At 48.1% G+C, this 17,839-nt stretch overlaps 2 protein-coding genes across 3 annotated transcripts; both read right to left on the reverse strand.

Moving 5' to 3' along the window:
• Nucleotides 1–913: 913 nt before the first annotated feature.
• On the reverse strand, nt 914–4,655 carry LOC120655028. 2 transcript variants are annotated; one of them, XM_039932746.1, is made up of 9 exons: nt 4,448–4,655; nt 4,357–4,375; nt 4,106–4,234; nt 3,597–3,712; nt 2,219–2,300; nt 2,026–2,085; nt 1,821–1,928; nt 1,646–1,691; nt 914–1,502 (listed from the first exon to the last, which is right to left on the reverse strand). In XM_039932746.1, the coding sequence occupies exons 1-9, from the start codon at nt 4,450–4,452 to the stop codon at nt 1,285–1,287; spliced, it is 783 nt and encodes a 260-aa protein (XP_039788680.1). In that variant the 5' UTR covers nt 4,453–4,655; the 3' UTR covers nt 914–1,284. The 2 variants fall into 2 exon arrangements, with proteins under 2 accessions (XP_039788680.1, XP_039788679.1); XM_039932745.1 differs by having other exon boundaries at nt 4,357–4,623.
• Nucleotides 4,656–8,510: 3,855 nt separating this feature from the next.
• On the reverse strand, nt 8,511–11,387 carry LOC120655031 (F-box/kelch-repeat protein At1g55270-like). Its single transcript, XM_039932748.1, has 2 exons — nt 11,009–11,387; nt 8,511–10,051 (listed from the first exon to the last, which is right to left on the reverse strand). The coding sequence occupies exons 1-2, from the start codon at nt 11,036–11,038 to the stop codon at nt 8,798–8,800; spliced, it is 1,284 nt and encodes a 427-aa protein (XP_039788682.1). The 5' UTR covers nt 11,039–11,387; the 3' UTR covers nt 8,511–8,797.
• Between the last annotated feature and the right edge of the window lie 6,452 nt (nt 11,388–17,839).

Below are 17,839 nucleotides of genomic sequence, written 5' to 3' on the forward strand. Positions count from 1 at the left end.
TGGGGGTGCAAGGAATGGTTAAGATTCCACTCCTTTGTGCGGGTTGTTACAATAGAGATGAACACGGTAGTGAGGAAAAAAGTCCATGTTCAGATGACAAAGCTAGTTACCGTGGGAAATTGGAAACCAAAGACCTATACAAGGTGATGGTGATAGACAAAACTAGCTTCTAGTACGCTCTTACATGTTTCAAATGCCTTTTTTCCTAGCATCGGTTGGCACTTGGCAATAGCATATAGCATGGATTGATAATTCTGAAGATGGCTTGGTCATAGTGAAGGATATGTCTTGAGCCCCTTGCTGTCGGCAATGGTCAGGGCAAACCAAGCTCCACCAACCAATTACCATCCTAAACTTCCCGACCGCTCTAGCATCTAGAAAATTGATTACCAGTTTACCATGAAGTTGTGTCACATTGTATTGGAGCATGGCAACATATCAACTTCAGCACTTGATGCCACTTGTTGAAGGGTTATTTAAAAGTTTACCACCCAATTGTTTAGATACTCTGACTCAAATTCAATGTTTTAGAATAGAGGATAATTGTTTAAATACTCTCCGACTCAAATTCAATGTTGTAAAAGAGAGGACAATAGTGGCTCCACGGAGCTGACGCAGTGCACACGACCATTGCAACAAAAATTGTGGGCTATATTGGTTGGAGAAGGATGCCCCTAAATACTATAGCCTGCTATATAAAACACTGCTCAAATGCATGCCATTTAGCACATAGAAAAGTCTACAAGGTGATTTTTTGACCGACATTTTAAAGAGAAATAGAATGAAGAATGAACTGTTTTAAAAGTACTTTCATGGGAATCTATGCAACACTTTACATATTGACGTTCATAATAACAAACTAACTGACAAGAATTCATCATGTAATTGGGAGCAAGCAAATGCCACTCAAAGATAGTGATAAAAAATTTCATTTTCCGAATGTATTCAATTATCCAAGGTCACCTCAGGAACAAGTAACATTAATACAGATTAGGGGGGGCATTATTACGCGTGGAAAAATTATTACAAATTCAAATCCATGCGATCATAGTTACCAGTAATGACACCACTACACATGATGAATTCTTTCAGTTTATCTTTCGTGCAACCAGTTAGCCTAGAGATCAAAATTTCAGTTTATCTTTCGTGCAATTTCGATTGACCCGAACATCCTAGAATCGAATTGCTTCCTACATTATGAAAGGCAGAATGCAACTTCAAGGTATACCTATGTGCACAGACAATCATGCGAAAGTGCAATATGAATGATTCTTTCAGAGGATGTCATTGTTGGATTTGCTTTAGCTTTTCTTCCTGGTTTTCATAATCTTCAAGCCTCTTCAACCACCGCAAACCTAAATCACATCCTGCCTCAGCTGCAATTTGAAACTGCTCCTTTGCTAGCTTTATGGGATCCTGCTGCACGGTCTTTTTCTGCATCTTCCCAGTTGATGGACTCTTACCTGAGTTAAACCTGGTAATCACTTCAGGCACTTCAGCACCTGAAGCAATTGCAATGTTAGGCCACATAATTAATTCGATTTTTGATGTTGCTCGCTTTACAGTGTTAAATAACCAATATTCCATTATGAATAACGCAATGATATGTGATTAGCTACTCAGACACTACAGTAATATCACAAACCTTTAAGAAGCAAAGATCCACATGCAATGGCAGCTCCAGCATGTCCCTGAAGATGGTCAAAACTCAAAAGTCAGAACACCAAACCATAAATAAGTTATTTATAAGTAAAAGAAACAGAAACTTGAGTGTCCAATTCATATTTCATACAACTAATTCTGAGGGAAAAATTTGACACCTTTTCTGAAGCTCTATGAAAACACCACATTGCAGAAGCTATATCCCTCTTAACACAGTCCCCAGTTAGATATACAGCGCCTAGTAGATACAAAGCACCAGGGTGCAGCTGCAATCAAGGATTCAGGTGAAAAATAAAACAGGTCCACCTAATGGCACATCAGAAAGAATATAATCGGCATTCAAGTAAGTAGCGTACTGCATACCTGGTCAACAGCTTGCTCAATGTAATGGAAAGCCTGTTGATCAGACTGAACATAGTCATTCTGCAAGAGCAGCAAGGACAAACGATCAATTCAACTGAACACAAATTCCATGAATATCAAATGTCCATTCCCTAGCAGAAAACCGGGTGATTGACTCATTTAGTAGAAGGGACAGAGGGCACGATGTGAAAACCTCAATTCTTAGTCGACATCCAAGTTCATACTGTGCATCTGGATCACCCATATTTGCAGCTTCAACCAACAAAGCAGCACCGCTGCACGCATTAGAAAGCAAAGTTTAATTCAGATGACAAATATATTGATGCCAATTTGACAAGTCATGTGTCATGAGACGGCTGCAAAGAACAAATTTTCTAAACTGAAGACAGCCAAAGGCAAGGCCAACTTTACTTCCTATAGTATTTTAAGGCCTAATTGTGTGAACAGTGTTTAAGACACTCCAGCCAATTTCAATACATGTTCTAAACCTTATCTTCCAGTCTTGCAGTGCCAATTTCAGTGCATGTGTATCCCAATGTCCATCAGTTAATGCTGTGGTAGCAAATTTTAATAATGCAACTAATGATGCAAATACTATTCTTATGAACTCTGTAATCCAATATATTGTTTGCAAAAGTGAGCTCCAATAGGCAAATTCCAACAGTTTTAGACAGAATACAAATCGGTGGTTAGTGGTTACTGCTGAAACTTTTCGCTGGTTGTTGATGCATAGACAAGGAACAAACTTATTTGCTCACCAACTTAATTCTCAAATGCTACCCTATAGGCTGTACCGCTGTAGCTTGTATCGCTCAATCAGGATCATGGTTTTCATGGCGTCGCCTTAGCACGCCTAGGCGGCTGGGTGGTGGTAACTCGCCACACCTTGCCTTACCGCCATAAGAACCATGATCAGGATTTTTAGACAAAGCTGCACCACAATACACATTTCCATAATTCCACACACTAAAGTTTCAGGTGACTCTTTGTGAGTGGGGACTCCAACACGAATGTATGCTCAGCATAACAGTTACAGGAAGAACAAGATTAATATGCAAATGCATGTTATGAAGCCAAAAAAAACGAAGGAAAAAAAGAACTTGACTATAACTGGACTTATATTTTGGAACAGACTTTATGTCCTGTTAAAACAGATTTGATAGAACTATCTGCTGAGTATCAGTCACATTTATAAGATACCAGCTCTGCTTTGCTAATTCTCAATATTAGAAGCCAAATATGGTAGTATAAGTATCATTTAATATGGTACATCGTAGTATCATCAGGCAGCAAACATTTGACAAGCAATATGCCAGCTAATGTAGAGTGCATAATCAACATCAAGTTTCCCAAACCAGCATCGACATACTTCTACAATGAAACTTATCAAGGATTTAGGACTCCATCAACTTTAAAAGGTGTATGAATGTATGTCACATATGTAACAGATGTCTCAAAACATTAAGACAGCAACAAAAGCATTGAAAAGACTATTTTCATGGATTTCCCATGTTCCTGGAACAGCAATAGAACAGGCAAACAAACACATGGAAGCAAACTAAGTCACTCACACTGCCTTACAAGCTCCAGGAACATGATACTTGAAATGCATCTTGCCCAGCCAATATCTCGCGTGGGTATTATCATTGTCGATCTCCAGAGCGAGCTCAAAGTTCTCCTTAGCACCCTTTTCACATGAAGAAAGATTTGGACAACAAAATGTTAAAAATGTTGGTAAAAAAAAAACAGTGGTGCAGTGCCACCACAAATCAATGAAACAGGTCACCGCAATAAGTACAACTTAGAGGAATAAGCCATTAAAAGAATAAGCTCAATGTGAACTAAGGAATTTCCACTCCATAATTCCAAACTGATGGTTTCACAGAATATCTAGAGAACTTGTCGATAGAGGAATGAATGAATGAAGTATGGACCAACATAGCACTACCCCAAGTTCTCTGCCAATGCTAAATTTCACCTACTAGTCTACTATCAGTGAACCTTTTTTTGCGGATTAGATGCTCCCTCATCTTATTGTGGAGAAATGGGGGTAGCAAGGAAGATAAACCCTAAGCCGTACCCTTAGAAGGGGGATGAGGCGCTTGTCATTGTGGTCGGCGTAGTCGATGACGCGGTCGACCTCCTGGAGCGCGCTCCACCCCTTGGCTATCAGCTCCATCGCCTTCTTATTCCTCTCGTGCATCCACCTCTGCAACCACACGCGCGAAAAAAAAAATCATATAAGCATTTCTGCTCGTCACCGGCGCCACCAGAACGAAACGCCGATATCATCAGATGAGATCCACCCACGCACCAATACGCCTCCCTCACCTGCGGGTTCAGTGCGGCGGCGAGCTGGCTGGCGCGCGTGGATGAAGAGGAAGACGAGGCGGCCGCGGAGAGCCGCCGCGCCGCCGCGGCGAGCATGGCGGCGCGTCGCCCGTCCCGGGAGGAAGGAGAGCGGCGTGGGGGCCTAGCCGCGGGCTACAGTTGGTGCCCTGGAGGTGGCGCCACCCCGCGCGCCCTCGTCGTCTTCGTCTCTTCCTCCGGCTGCGGGCGGCGGGGAGCGTGGAAGCTATGGCGGCCGCTCAGGCCGTCGAGAGCCGGAGTCGCTGACCGGTGGACCCCGCGTGACAGCAGGGAGACATATCCTATGCAATCGGTTTACCTGTGCAATCATGCAATCCGCGAATATGAAGCATCCGATCTCAATCCAACGATCGCTGCTATTTTGCACTTAAATCCCCCCACCTCATCAGTTCTGCTCCTGTTCGCGACGCGCAGAGGACTTCTCGGCTTCCTCCTCGCCGGTATCGCCTTTCCCGCGCCAAATCCAGAGCAGGTAGAGAAGCTCCGGAACGCAGCGACGTGGTGCGGGGCCCGCGCACCCGCGCGCCATCCCAACCACCGGCCGGCGAGCGAGGATGGAGCAGAGGAGGGGGAGTTGCGGCCCCATGGCTCGCCATGGCCGCGGAGGACTCTGCCAGCGTCGCTGCCATGGGAGAGCGAGGGAGGGCAGACGGGCGCCGCCGTCCACGCGAGGCTCCGCCGCCGGAGCCCACGAGGAGGCGCGGCGGATGGAGCAGGGCGCTCGAGCAGCCCGGCCGCCCCGCCGCCGCCGCAGCGCCACGCCGCGCCACCGACGGCGGCGGAGGGCCGCGCCGCCACCGGAGGCCATGGACGCCGCCGCGCGGATGGATCCGGAGGCCAAGTCCATCGTGCCGCGCCGCCAAGGCCACCGTGCCGTGCCGCCATGGCCACGGGCGGCAGGGGCGGAGCGCGGAGGCCGCCAGATGGGGAGGGAGGAGGAGGCCGCCTCGCCTCGCCATGGCCGCCGCGGAGGAGGTCCTCGCCGCCAGCTGCAGGGCGCGCGTGCCGAGCTCGCCGCCAGCTACAGGGCGCCGCTCCTGTTCGAGCCCGCCGCCACGCGCCTGCTCCGCAGCCTGCCCGCGAGCGCCGGCGTGGGCCACGCCGCCATAGCGTCTGTGCGTGCGTTGCCGCCGTGGCCCCCGCACACGCCCGCCGCTGGCTCGCCGCCGCGGTGCGCAGGCCGCCGCGGTCTCTGGCGCGCACCAGCCGTCGCGCGCCGGCCGTCGCCCGCGCGAGAGGGAAGGGAGAGGGAGGGGCACGACTGGCCGGATCCCAGGCGTGGCTCCTCGGCCCGGCCACCGGCAGAGGGAGGAGGGGGAGGGAAGAGGGAGGAGGAGGGGGCCGGCCCCACTGGCGCGTCAAGGAGGCCGAGGAGGAGCAGATCCGGCCGCTTCCGCCGAGCTCGAGGCGGCCGGCGCGGGGCCATCGATGCGAGAAGTCCTCCGCGCGTCACGAACCGGAGTGGAGCGATACCTGGGGTACGGTTTAACGATTCGATATCATCGAGGGGGTGTTTAGTAAGTATTCAAAGAGAAGATTGCTGATGAGGTGGGGGGTTTAAGTGCAAAATAACAGCGACCGTTGGATTGAGATCGGATGCTTCATATTCGCGGATTGCACGATTGCACAGCTAGGCCGATTGCATAGGATATGTCTCCTGACAGCAGCTGGGGCTTCGTTTCGTCGCTTCGAAGAAGGCAGCCAGATTTGGCGCCCCTATATTGTCTTCCGGAAGATAGATAAACAACTTATCTATAAAGCCCACTAAAGCCCAACTAATGATCCATTTCACATTTTACTCAAAAATGTTGAACCAGCATCTCAAAAATGTTGAACTAGCATCTCAAAAATATTGAACCAATTTTTAAAATGTTGAACAAATATTCTTTCTTCCCTTTTCTTCTCCGGTGCCGGCAGCTGGCGGCGGCGCGGGGTGCGGGCGGCGCGCGGGGCCGTGGCGGCCCGCGTGGTTGGCGGGGGCACGTGGCCCACGGCGGCGCGCGTGGCCTGCAGGGTTGCGTGGCACACCCGGCGGCCTGCGGGGGTGCGTGAAGCACGCGGCGGCCGGCGGGGGTGCGCGACAGTGCGCGGGGCCTGCGTGGCGGCAGGCCACGGCGGCCGGCAGGGGCGCGAGGGGGCGGGCGGTGCGAGGGCCCGCGTGGTGGCAGGACGCGGTTGGCGGCGGCGCCCGGGAGGAGATAGGGAGAGAGAGGAAGGAGAAGGAGGGAGGGAGAGAGAGGAAGTTAGGGTTTGGTTGGATCCAAAGGTTATAGTTGTTTGTACGAATCTCAAACACTAGAAGGTGGATATGAAAAAATCTTGTGAAAGATGTATAGGATTCATGGCCAGATTTATGGGCCGGACTGAGCGTACTCGAGGCCTAAAATTCCACCATGGCGCTGGGCCGCTTATTCGGGCCTTGCGCTCACTCCTTTTTAATTTTTGCAAGAAATTTTTCCTTTTTAATTAGAGATCGTTCAAAATTCTGAATCGTTTTAACATTTCAAAGCATTTCACTTTTATCAATCATCATAAGGACCGATTAGAATCCTTAAATAGACCAGTAGCTCCTGTCTGCATTGATTTATGTCCTAAATAAATCGGCAATCACATTATCATGGTAAGGAAACTGCAATGGTTGCTACTTCCATAAGCTAAAACATAACAAGATATCCATAGTCTCTGCAATTGAACAGGCACTCGTTCCTTCTCCATGTATGTTGTTGTTGCTTTTTTCAGTCACCAAAATCCAATGGCTGAAACAAGTTAAGGTGACTACCAAATAACCATGCTTGTATTCTTCATGGGTTTTCCGGTGCAGCGGATAGCTCAGTCAGAATTACAACACTCGGAACAGCATTTAACTTAACGATACCTGAATCACAGAGCAGAAAAACAAGAACTCCGAGAAACAATTAAAGCGGTTGTTTACATCTGTCGTTTTAATTTATTTACAACTAGTTGCAGCAATGAGCCAAATTGATGTCATTTTCGGTTGGCCTCATGCTCTTCTTAGCTCACTTGGAGGCACAGATTTGGAGGGACCCTACACCCCTGTGCAGGTTGCTGTGGTGCATTGTAACGCTTCATTGACGGTGCAGAGATGCTTAGTTTGCTACATTATTGTTGTGGTGGTTTGCCTTACTAATCGCTATCATCATGTGTGCATTGTCTTGCTGTTGTTTGTTGTAATACTCCCTCTCTATATGCACGATAGAACTCTTGCCGGTTGCTTCTCAGGAAAAAAAATGGTTTGGTGTTACACGTACGAAGCCATAGCGCTATAGGTTGGGTTCAAAAGAAATTTACTAAAGGGTAACAACTGAGCTGTAGCGAGAGTTGAACAACGAAACGGATGAATGGGTCCATTCAGATCTTGCATTACTATAAAATTCTTATATTCCAACGAAAAGATCATCATACCATGAATTCATCAGGTCCAAGGAACAATACACATGCGCAATTTCAAGCAAAGTATGGTTGAATACAGTGGATTTTCAGTCGTCACTCTCTTCTTCAATATCGGAGCTTAGTCACCGGGAACAGGTGCGTTCCACGTTCCTGGAACGCCGTTCCGGGGATAGAAACGGGAAACATTCTCGTTCTCGCAGTGTTAAAATTCATCCTAAATGTCGTTCCTCATTCCTCGTTCCTCGAGCCGTCGTCATGGGAACTTCGGTGACTATGTATCTAAGTTGTTAATTGTGGATTCTATTGTTATCTTCTTCGTTTTGAACTCGTAGTTTGTGGCTGTGCATGGTCCTTTACGTTAACAATATTCTCCAACTGCTCCACTTCCTAGAGTGACAAGGACTGCGTTGCCAACGCCAGAAGTGGAGAAAAATGTTTTTCATCTATTTCTTCAGAAGAAAATGCAAGTGAAGATCGCATTCAGATGTGAGGGCATGAGGATGAGACCCACCAATCCATGGCAGCTTCACCTAATTCCGGACGCTGACCTGGAACTGGAAAACTTGCCAGGTCAGGGATAAATGGCCTGGGCAGCTACCACCAGGTCAAGTCTTCTCTTGAAGATACAGCATTAGCAAGCAAGAACGATTGAAGGAAAGAAAAGTCACTTAATTTTTTTGCGATAATTAAGGAATAGAAAGTAATTATGTGTGCTATGAACTTTTCAAATATCAATATATCATATGAACTGTCTGTACAATGATCACTTCCTTCGGATGTAATTCTCACTTTTTTTTCAAAACTCTACAGCAAGCACGAGGATTTTCTCACTGATCAAAAACTCCTCAGCCAATATGGAAGAATTTCTCTCTCTCTCTCTCTCTCTCTCTCTCTCTCTCTCTCTCTCTCTCTCTCTCTCTCTCTCTCTCTCTCTCTCTCTCTCTTTCAGTGTGTGATTCTACATAGAACACATGGAGCAGCAAGTTATCAGCTAGGCCTCAAGAACTTGGCAATGGAGGATGTGGTTCTTGGCCCGGCCACGGCCGGCGAGGTTGGACAAGAGGCCCGTGACGAAGCTCTTAGCATGCGCTTTGCCGGCGAGGGTCTCCCAGCTCTGCTGGCTTCCCTCCCCGGCCGCGACATCGACGGCCGAGACGCTCATGTCGTTGCGGACGACGCAGAGCCTGCCGTGGAGCGCGACAATGGCGGCCGCCTCCGCCGCCTGGGAGCTCCCCTGGTGCTGCTTGCTGTCGGCGCAGGTGGTCCACGCGTCCGCGGCCTCGTCGTAGGACCTCAGCCGGCAGCCGTCCTTGCAGTCGGCGGCGTAGATCCTGCCGTCGAGGCACGCGCTGGGGCTCCGCCAGCCGGTGACCATGCCGTCGAGCACGACGGTCCACGAGTCGGTCTCCGGCGAGTACGCCTGGCTCACCACCTCCTGCTGCGCGCCGAGGCCCTTGACGTACCACCGCCCGCCGTGCACCGCGCTGACGAACGGCACCATCGCCGCGGCCATCTCGGCCACGAACGACCACCGGTTCTTGGCGGGGTCGAACACCTCGGCGGACCTGAGTCCGCCGCCGCCGCCGCTCTCGCCGCCCGCGACGTACAGGCGGTTGCCCATGACGCACGCGCCGAAGCATTGCCGCCGGCGCAGCATGTCCGGCGCGCGGTGCCACCGGTTGCTCCGAGCGCTGTAGAACACCACCCGCCGCATGGCGCCGCCCCCGCGCGGGTCCGTGCCGCCGACCAGGTACAGGTGGCAGCCGCCGAGCACGGCGCAGCCGAAGCCGTCGGCGTCCGCGTACTCGCGCGGCACGGGCGGCAGCGCGCGCCACGCGCCGCGCGACGGGTCGAGCACGTCCCACGACACGCGCCCGTCCTTGCCGCCGCGCTTCACGGCGTACAGCCACTGCTCGGCGAGCCCGAGACGCCGCCGGAGGCCGTAGAAGTAGTTGCCGGCGAGCAGGCGGCGCCACCTCCGGCACACCAGCCTCAGCTTGCAGTGGTCGGCTCTGGGCACCCGGATGAGGCAGGCAATAGCGAGATCGTCGGGAAGGCCGGGGAGCAGCGGGCATTGCCCACCGCTGCTCCGATCGGCCGCCGGCCGCGGCGACGCCTTCGGCTTCAGCGGGTGGATGGACGCCCTGAGGCTCGGTTGCACGCACGCCTTGGACACCGGGAGGCGCCTCGCCGCGGCGGCGGCGGCTGATCTGTCCACTCGGCACAAGCATGACGAGGTATCAACCTACGCCAAAAACATCACAAGAAAACGAAAAATTTTCAGATTGTTGAACAGATCATTAACAAGTTGGCCAAACCATAAAAGGAAGAAAATGAACTAGATGCATCATAATTCGGTGCAGTTGGGGATTCAATTGAGCGTGTTATTTCTCCACAAAATTCATTGGTCGATGATACTTTAGAGTGATCAGACAACAGCATAAGACACTGAATGGTGTCATGAAACAGCAGCTACCTACAGAAGTAGTTGAACAACTACTTTGTGGGGGACCAAGTTTGATGGTCTCGCCATGCAAAAGTTTCACCATGGATGGCATTAGCAAAGGTGCTATTTTCATTACACTATAATAATACGTTTTCTTAAGAAAAAAATGGAGGAGAATTGAAGATATTAGAGTATTATGCACCCAAGCAACCCATCGACAACTAGCAAATTTTCTCCTTGGAAAGGAACCTCTGAACTCAGATGAAACCGAACCAAATAAATACAGCTGACTTGCCCATTTTTCCAACAGGTCAAGTGACTTGCACACAAAATTGACCAGTTTATCTCCGTCCAGGCTTGTTGGGTAATTACATGATAGAAAACATCATTTCTTTAGAACAAACATCAACTATTCTCTCAAATCTCAAGTGGAAAAGTCGCTGAAAGAAAACATCTAGATGGCCAAACACGCTAGCAGCCTCCATCTGACATTCTGACTTCAAAACAAGTGGTGAAAGCTCGATTTTCTGGCAATTTTTTCTCCTGTATTTCTTTTATACTCAGATGAACTAGTCAATCAAGCAAAACACGTTCAAACAATGGATCGATGAGGAAAAAAGGTATGAGAATCTGATGGTCTAATGTCTATCTGACGAACAACAACAACAACAACAACGACGCAACCAATGCTCCCCTGTCGGCTTGGTAAACATCGTCAGAGATTCCAAACTGGAGCAGAGAGGAAGGGAGACTCACCACCGGAGCTGTTCTGTTCCTTGCATCCATGGCTGCTCCCGGAGCAACGAATCGACTAGCTGCCTTGCAACTGCAAGAACCGGTCACCAACCAGACATCACACCATTGCTATCCTCCGTCCTCCCCCTCCTCTCAGTTCGCCTCTGAACCGTGCGAAGAAGCTGGGAGGCCCAACCGAACCCTCCCCACCAGAAACGTCTTCCAAACACCCTGCAGCCTGCCTGTCTGCAACCTCTGCAAGGAGGACGACGAAGAAGGTGAGGCGAGAGGCGAGGAGGAGAGGGAAGGTGGCAAGTGCCGAGTGGTGACGATAAATGGGGCGTGTGTGCCTGCCGGTGGACCCGGTCCGCAGCACGGCACTTGGCTTTGAGAAATGAGAACCCTCTCCGTGACTCCGTCGCTGTCGTTTCCGTCTCCTCATCCCAGTCAACCACCCCTGTTCGCTCGCATGGCTGGTTGCTGACGAGCAGAGATCATTATCCTCCAGATTATTATCCGGATGCTTCGCAGCCGTGTTCTCCTTTCGCTGCTGCACATTTCAAAATCCAGCAGGGTAACAACCGTCCGCTCCTGCTGCTGCTCGTTTGTTTCTTTGTCTGACTGCTGCTCTGAAGATTCAGCAGATAGCTTTGTTTAAGCACAGACCATCCATCACAGTCACAGCCTCGCAACTCGACGTATCCATGCTTAGCATTGTTAACCTTTTTCTTGACACAGCTCGTTGCAGCTGCAGAACTTTCATGAACACGTTCCTACATATGTGGTCACGGCGTGTAATCGCGTTCAGATCGTGTGACAGCAGAGTGAGAACAGAACAGAGCAGCGCAGAGCAAAACAGGAGGTTGCCCACGATGGCTAAAACAGAACCTGCAAAGGCGGCAAAACTGACAAGAGGGAGCGGCGAGCGGTGGCGTGGGTTGTCAAGATCAGGCGGGCACAAAAACAAACGCATGCGATTGGATTGCGTGGAGTCGCTTGGAATCAAACCAGGGGAAGGAGGTGGGTTGGTGAGCGGCCCCTGCCATCGCTGAGAGTTGAGCGGTCTGCTTGCAGGAGCAATCATACGGTAGGGCTGTAGGGTCGGAAAGTTATAATTAAATTTTATTTAATACTTCTAGATATTAAGATTTTTTTTGATGCGATAGGGATAAAGTTTAACCTTATGGAAACAAATATGATCACAATATCGATGGTATGGGCATTCTTTTCCAAAAACGAAGTAGAGAGGTGTCTTCCATAATGGACGCAAGTAGATGTCCATAGGAAGAGGAGTTTTCGTGACAGAAATTTCCCGTGTCAAGGGAAATTTCCCAGGCAGATCCACCGTGGGGCTAGAAGGCCGGAGCCCCTACTACTGGAATGAGATCCTCTGCAATACTGCCAAGGTGCTTGCAGCCATAGCCACGTGAGCCTAGCCCCACATGTAAGTGAGTGAGTTCTCCTGCAGTTACTGCACTGGAACTTGTCCCCTACCAACGTGCATCCCATGGAGCCCCAAAAAGACCTCCCTCCTCCCCCTAATATTTTTTAGCCATGGATAAGGAGGAGAAAAAAAAAGAAAGAAGAAGGAGATGAGAGGAAAGAGGAAGAAGAGAAAGACCCCCCCTCCCCCCACCCCCCACAAGTTAAATTGTTCGATCCACCGATGAAGCCCTATCTGAATCCCCTCCAACTAAAATTCAACTCCCAAAGCTGCATTTGCGGTCGATCGGGCGCAATGTTCGCCGCAGTCGATTCGCACGTGGGTGGACCCGCATACCCCCAATAACTATTGAGCGCCTCCTTCCTCCTTCCCCTTCTATTTTCTTCCTTCCGTTCACCTTCTCTTTCCTCCTATTTCCTCCGAGTAGGTCCATAGCAGTGAAACACGGGGGGGGGGGGGGGGGGGGGTCGCAGGCCGGTGCAGTGCAGCTCGTGGGAGCAGGGTGGGGTGGCGTCTTCGGACAGGGAGCGCCGGAGCTCTCCACGCTTCGCCCCCTGTGGGGAACGGAGGTGGCTGCAGCAAGCGGCGGCGGACCTCCGCGCAGCTCCAGCGGGGATTCTAGCGAGCTCCGGGCAGCGGATCTTCGTGGGGGAGTCTAGTGAGCTCCAGGTTCCGGCGAGCACAGCCACATCGGCTCGGTGGCGGGCCGCGCTCCATTTTTTCTTTTTTTCTTTTCTTTCTTTTTCTCCTTTTTTTTATTTCAAGCAAACAAATGTGTAACTTTTTTGTAGCCATAATTTTTCTGTCAAATTTTTCACATGTCAATTTTTCTCAGTACCTCAAGTATTCGTTATGTATCAATTGGATACTGCTAATTTACGGCGGGCTGTAATATTAGCTGTCCGTACGGCCATATTATTTTGGGAATAATTAACTTGATATGGGGTGCGGTCCCGACTGTTTCTTCCACGTGAATCCAACTAGACACTGCTGCGCCGGTGTTTATATACTTGCGAAGAGGGGAATAAAAAAGCACGTGCATGCATGCACTTGATTTTGAAGATTAAAAAAGTTGTAATTTTAAAACCAAGCATCCAAATCAAAAGCTGGTTGCAGCATTGCGTTTTTTTCAGCAAGAGCTTCAAAATAAGATCTCACATCAATATATTTTAGTGATATTTTCTAGTGTGAGAAAATACTTTTCAGTGTATTATAATCTGCCTACCACTTTCAAAAAAGTTGCTTATGATTTTGCAAAAGATTGCTTTAAACACTTTTGTTGAATTAACCAGATATTTATAATGATATTGTGAAGATAAATTGGATGGTATGATCAGAAAAGAGGGTAAACAAAAATGTCCTGGTAGGTGGATGTTCCATGCATGTTTAATTATAGGTTATTTTGTCAAACTAATTGAGCATTTTAATTAATTTGGTTTAGCATTTTTTTATAGTCTACATAAGCAAATTATATCTTTTTGAAAAATATAGTCAAAACATATACAAGTAGGATTAGGTGTTGTTGAAAGAAACACAACTGTACAATCAAAATTTGAATTTGATGTATGGTTCAAGAACTACAATATTTTTAAATTTTAAGATTGGTTGCATATGCCTGTGTTGACGTGAGTGCACATATTAATAATGGAAAAGCTATGACAGCACGTAACTCTAAGGATAGGATCTTTGGTCCGTACCACGCGGCCATCCCAAGTTACTATTTTACGGCCTGCCATCTTAAAGTCTTTACCTTTGATATAAAAACGTTTTCAGACATTTTTTTTGTAGCTTTTTTCAAATAGTTTGAAAATATTTTTTGCTTAACATATCAGAAAAATGAGTTTCCATTTTCTATTGAAAAAACTTCTATAAATTTTTTCTTTCGAGGACTTTTTGCTGCACAAACTTTTCAATACCTCAAGCATAATTTTGCAATATTAATTGTTTTAGTATAAAAGTTTTTTTACTAATTTTTTCCACAACTATGTGGGGAACAATAGATTAGCCAAAAGTGGAAAGGTGGAGTTCTCGGAAAATGACCATATCCACGGAAAGAAATAGGAGACCGTAAATTAGAAAAGCCCTCCCACCGCTGGAGTAAACGTGAAGGTATTTTGGACTTTGCTTACTTTAGCAAGTTTTAGCAACTCTTGGTTTTAGGGTTCAACTAAAGTTTAGCAACATTTTAGTTAGACTTGTTTATGTTCAAAGTTGCTAAATTTAGCCAACTAAATTTTAGCAAGGGGTCCAAATAGAGTTTGGGAAAGGATGGGTTTGTGTCTCACTGCGCGGGCGGCAATAATCATTTGACTGCTTTCTCCCGTACAAGCACGAAGGTTCGCCATAATTTAACGTAGCAAAATGTATATGATAGACATTGTTTTAGATACCTGGCAAATAGTCCAAACCTAAAAAGAAAGAAAAAAGATATACAAAACAATTGGCCGATAATTCTAGAGTGCCGTGAAACCCTAGCATACTAGCACCTATCCATTCAACTGTCAACTGATGCGGAGTGGAATGCATTCAGCTGTCAACTGATGTGGAGTGGAGTGCATTGCAATAGTATGCACTATATACCATTGTAGCGTCTCTTTTCGTATCATTGCGCAGTGTCGTGTGAAGCTGAATGTCATGCGCCATGTCGTGTGAAGTTGAATGTTAGGTCAGTCTAAGTAGGAGTTTCATAGAGAGTTTAATGCATTAAATTCTATATGTCATATCAGCATTTTTGATGATTTGGCATGATCATTACGAGGAGAGATGAGATGGAGTTTCATGGGATGAGAGTAGAGTTTCATCCCCATGAAATCCACATGACACGATTACCTAGTTCTCTATTTTTGGAAATAGTGCAATGAAACTTACACTGAGACTATGCATCGATACTGCACCATACGTTATGGCTATTCAGTACATCAACCACCATGCTACTCCCTCCATTTCAAATTGCAAGTTAATCCAAAGTTTTTGAAGAGTTAAACTATTTTTATATTTATCAAATTATAGAAAAAATTACAAAGATTTATAGCACCATATAGATATATAAAATTATACTTAATGAAGAATCTAATGATACTTATTTATTATTATAAATGTTAGTACTTTATTGTATACATTTAGTTAAACTTAAAATATTTTAACTCTTCAAAAAATTTAGAATAACTTATAATTTAAAACGGAACGGAGAAAGGAATCCATTCATACGAGGATACTCTCCAGCCTTCTTTGTTATTGACCACGAAAAAGTACAACATTGATATTGACTCTACTGCCCATCCATAGGTGGCTGGCAGTGTCCTTGTCAATGTGCATCTGCGATGCGCCTACCAAGTGTGTTGACGTCTTTTACGACCCAACACACGATCACGCTAGGTCACGCGGCGCGAGGAGGAGCTCCTTGCAGCACTTACTGCGTGGAGCGGTCAGACCGGTCAGGGAGACTGGTCAAACCGGTTGCCGTGCAGAACAATGACGATCCGACGATCGCTCGCCCGGGAGGGACCCCGTCGGGGCAAGCGCGCGTAGGGTTGCCCTAGACTCGGCAGGCCAGTTAGGACTCTAATTATAGTCGGATTCCTCCTAAACCGGTCAGACCGGTCGGTCCCTGCCGGACTGGCCACAGTGCCTCGACCGGTCATACCGCTCGGTCAGACCGGTTGATGGCAATTTTGGCTGTCAACATATGCCCCCCTATTTTTTTGGTAAAGCTTGCTTGCCAAAAAATATTCTTCTGAGCCAAAATTGTCTAAGGGCGATGAACAATTATCGGCCATGACTTGCTTTGTTTCAAGTTGATGATGAAACAATTTGCTTTGGCTTTCAAACTTTCTTCATGTTTATTGGCTTTGTTGGCTCGGCCTCCACTTGTTGTTCCATCGATTCCTACTTGCGCAAACGTTGCAGTCTTCTTTTTGAGTGTGAGATATGTCTGAGGGACACCACCTCGGCTATAAGTACTTTGAATTTTTCTTCACGTCCTTCTCACCCTTCTTGCTGCAATTCAGATCCTTTTCGACCAGATTATTGCTAATCGGTCTTTGAGAAATACCACTTGGATGTATAGAAGGATAATGAATGTAAGATGGTTGCATATACATCCTACTATAATCCAAAAATGTATAATAACAAGGATATGGACAAAACCATGGAGTAATCGGCTCTGAATGTGGCATAACAACATAATTACCTTGATGTGAGTGAAGATATGTAACATCCTGATTTTCACTACTAGTTTAAAAAAATTATTTTTACAAATAATTAGAGGCAATGATACTATTTTATATGGACGGTATTACATACTAGATAATTAAATAGACAAGCTAGTTCCTTCTCTCGAGATAACTTTCTTGCTCACTCTCGTAATCACGTACACCCTCACACTAAAATTTGTTCACAAAGACCACGAAAATCATTGTGCTACTCCAACTTTGAACATCAGCCCATTCATTTCCATTGACCAGCCACGTGCTCCTGTCTGCACTTGCAAAAGCAACTGCCCTCTTCCTTCCCTGTCCACGCAAAAGCAAATACCTTCTCCTTCCTCTCTCTCCAAGAGCACACACACGCCTCAACAGCCGCTAGCACAAGCCATAGCTATTCTGGAAGCGGATTCGCCATGTCTCTTCCACCGGAAGCCTCTCAAGCTCGTCGTACCGCGCCATAACTCATCGTCAACTGGTGGCAGCACTTACCCGCAGTTACTTGCAAACCGACGAGGAGAAGCGACGTGAAGAAGCTGCACTGCCTCAATGCACCGTCGAGCCTTTGCCATCTGGTCATATCAACCTTGCCCAAAGGAGAACGCCACGCTGCCGAACTGGGGTTGACGCCGCGCTGCCGGACTCAGACGCGTCGCTGCCGACCGTGAGAAGACCCGTCGTGCAGAGAGCATGCCGGACTTGAGAAGACTCGAAGCGACTCCACCAGCAGAGAGGTAGCAAGCAACTCGACGATGCCCTCGTGCACGCCCGACAGCCGGCCACCCTCCGCAATCCACGCCTGAGCTGTGCCCCACTGCAGGTCGAATCGTCCTGCCAGCCTCAGAACTCCACGACGTAGCTGTGCCATCGTCGCCGCGCACAGATCGTCGGCCGAGATTTTTCTCGTCACGAACCGCCTTTGGCCGCCTATAATTTGAGCCGGGTGCCGCACCGTGACGCCTCGCACCATCCGCAGCTCATCTCCGTGCACACCAGTCACAGACCGAGCCCTTCTTCTTCCTCTAGCCGAAGAACAGAGCATCGTCGATCTCCTCGCCCAGGCCATCTTGCTCCAATTCCTCTCGAGGTGAGCACCCCCTACCCTCCTAAACATGTCCCAAGTCGTGGCCTTCCCTCTCCCTGCTCGAGCAGAACTCCCCACGAGCTACCATGGCCGCAACAATGGCCGCCCGTGGCTGACCACAA

The sequence above is a fragment of the Panicum virgatum genome, chromosome 1N (genome assembly GCF_016808335.1).
Source record: "Panicum virgatum strain AP13 chromosome 1N, P.virgatum_v5, whole genome shotgun sequence".
Lineage (NCBI taxonomy): Eukaryota > Viridiplantae > Streptophyta > Magnoliopsida > Poales > Poaceae > Panicum > Panicum virgatum.

Bases quoted from the DNA above. Each gene is read 5' to 3' on its own strand.
- LOC120655028 (XM_039932745.1), bottom strand. From the start codon at position 4,452: ATGCTCGCCGCGGCGGCGCGGCGGCTCTCCGCGGCCGCCTCGTCTTCC. The intron at 3,713-4,105 runs GTACGGCTTAGG...TCATGTGAAAAG, and splicing joins GCCTCATCCCCCTTCTAAGG to GGTGCTAAGGAGAACTTTGA. The intron at 2,301-3,596 runs GTGAGTGACTTA...TAATGCGTGCAG, and splicing joins CCTGGAGCTTGTAAGGCAGT to CGGTGCTGCTTTGTTGGTTG.
- LOC120655031 (XM_039932748.1), bottom strand. From the start codon at position 11,038: ATGGATGCAAGGAACAGAACAGCTCCGGTG. The intron at 10,052-11,008 runs GTGAGTCTCCCT...TTTTTGGCGTAG, and splicing joins GGAACAGAACAGCTCCGGTG to GTTGATACCTCGTCATGCTT.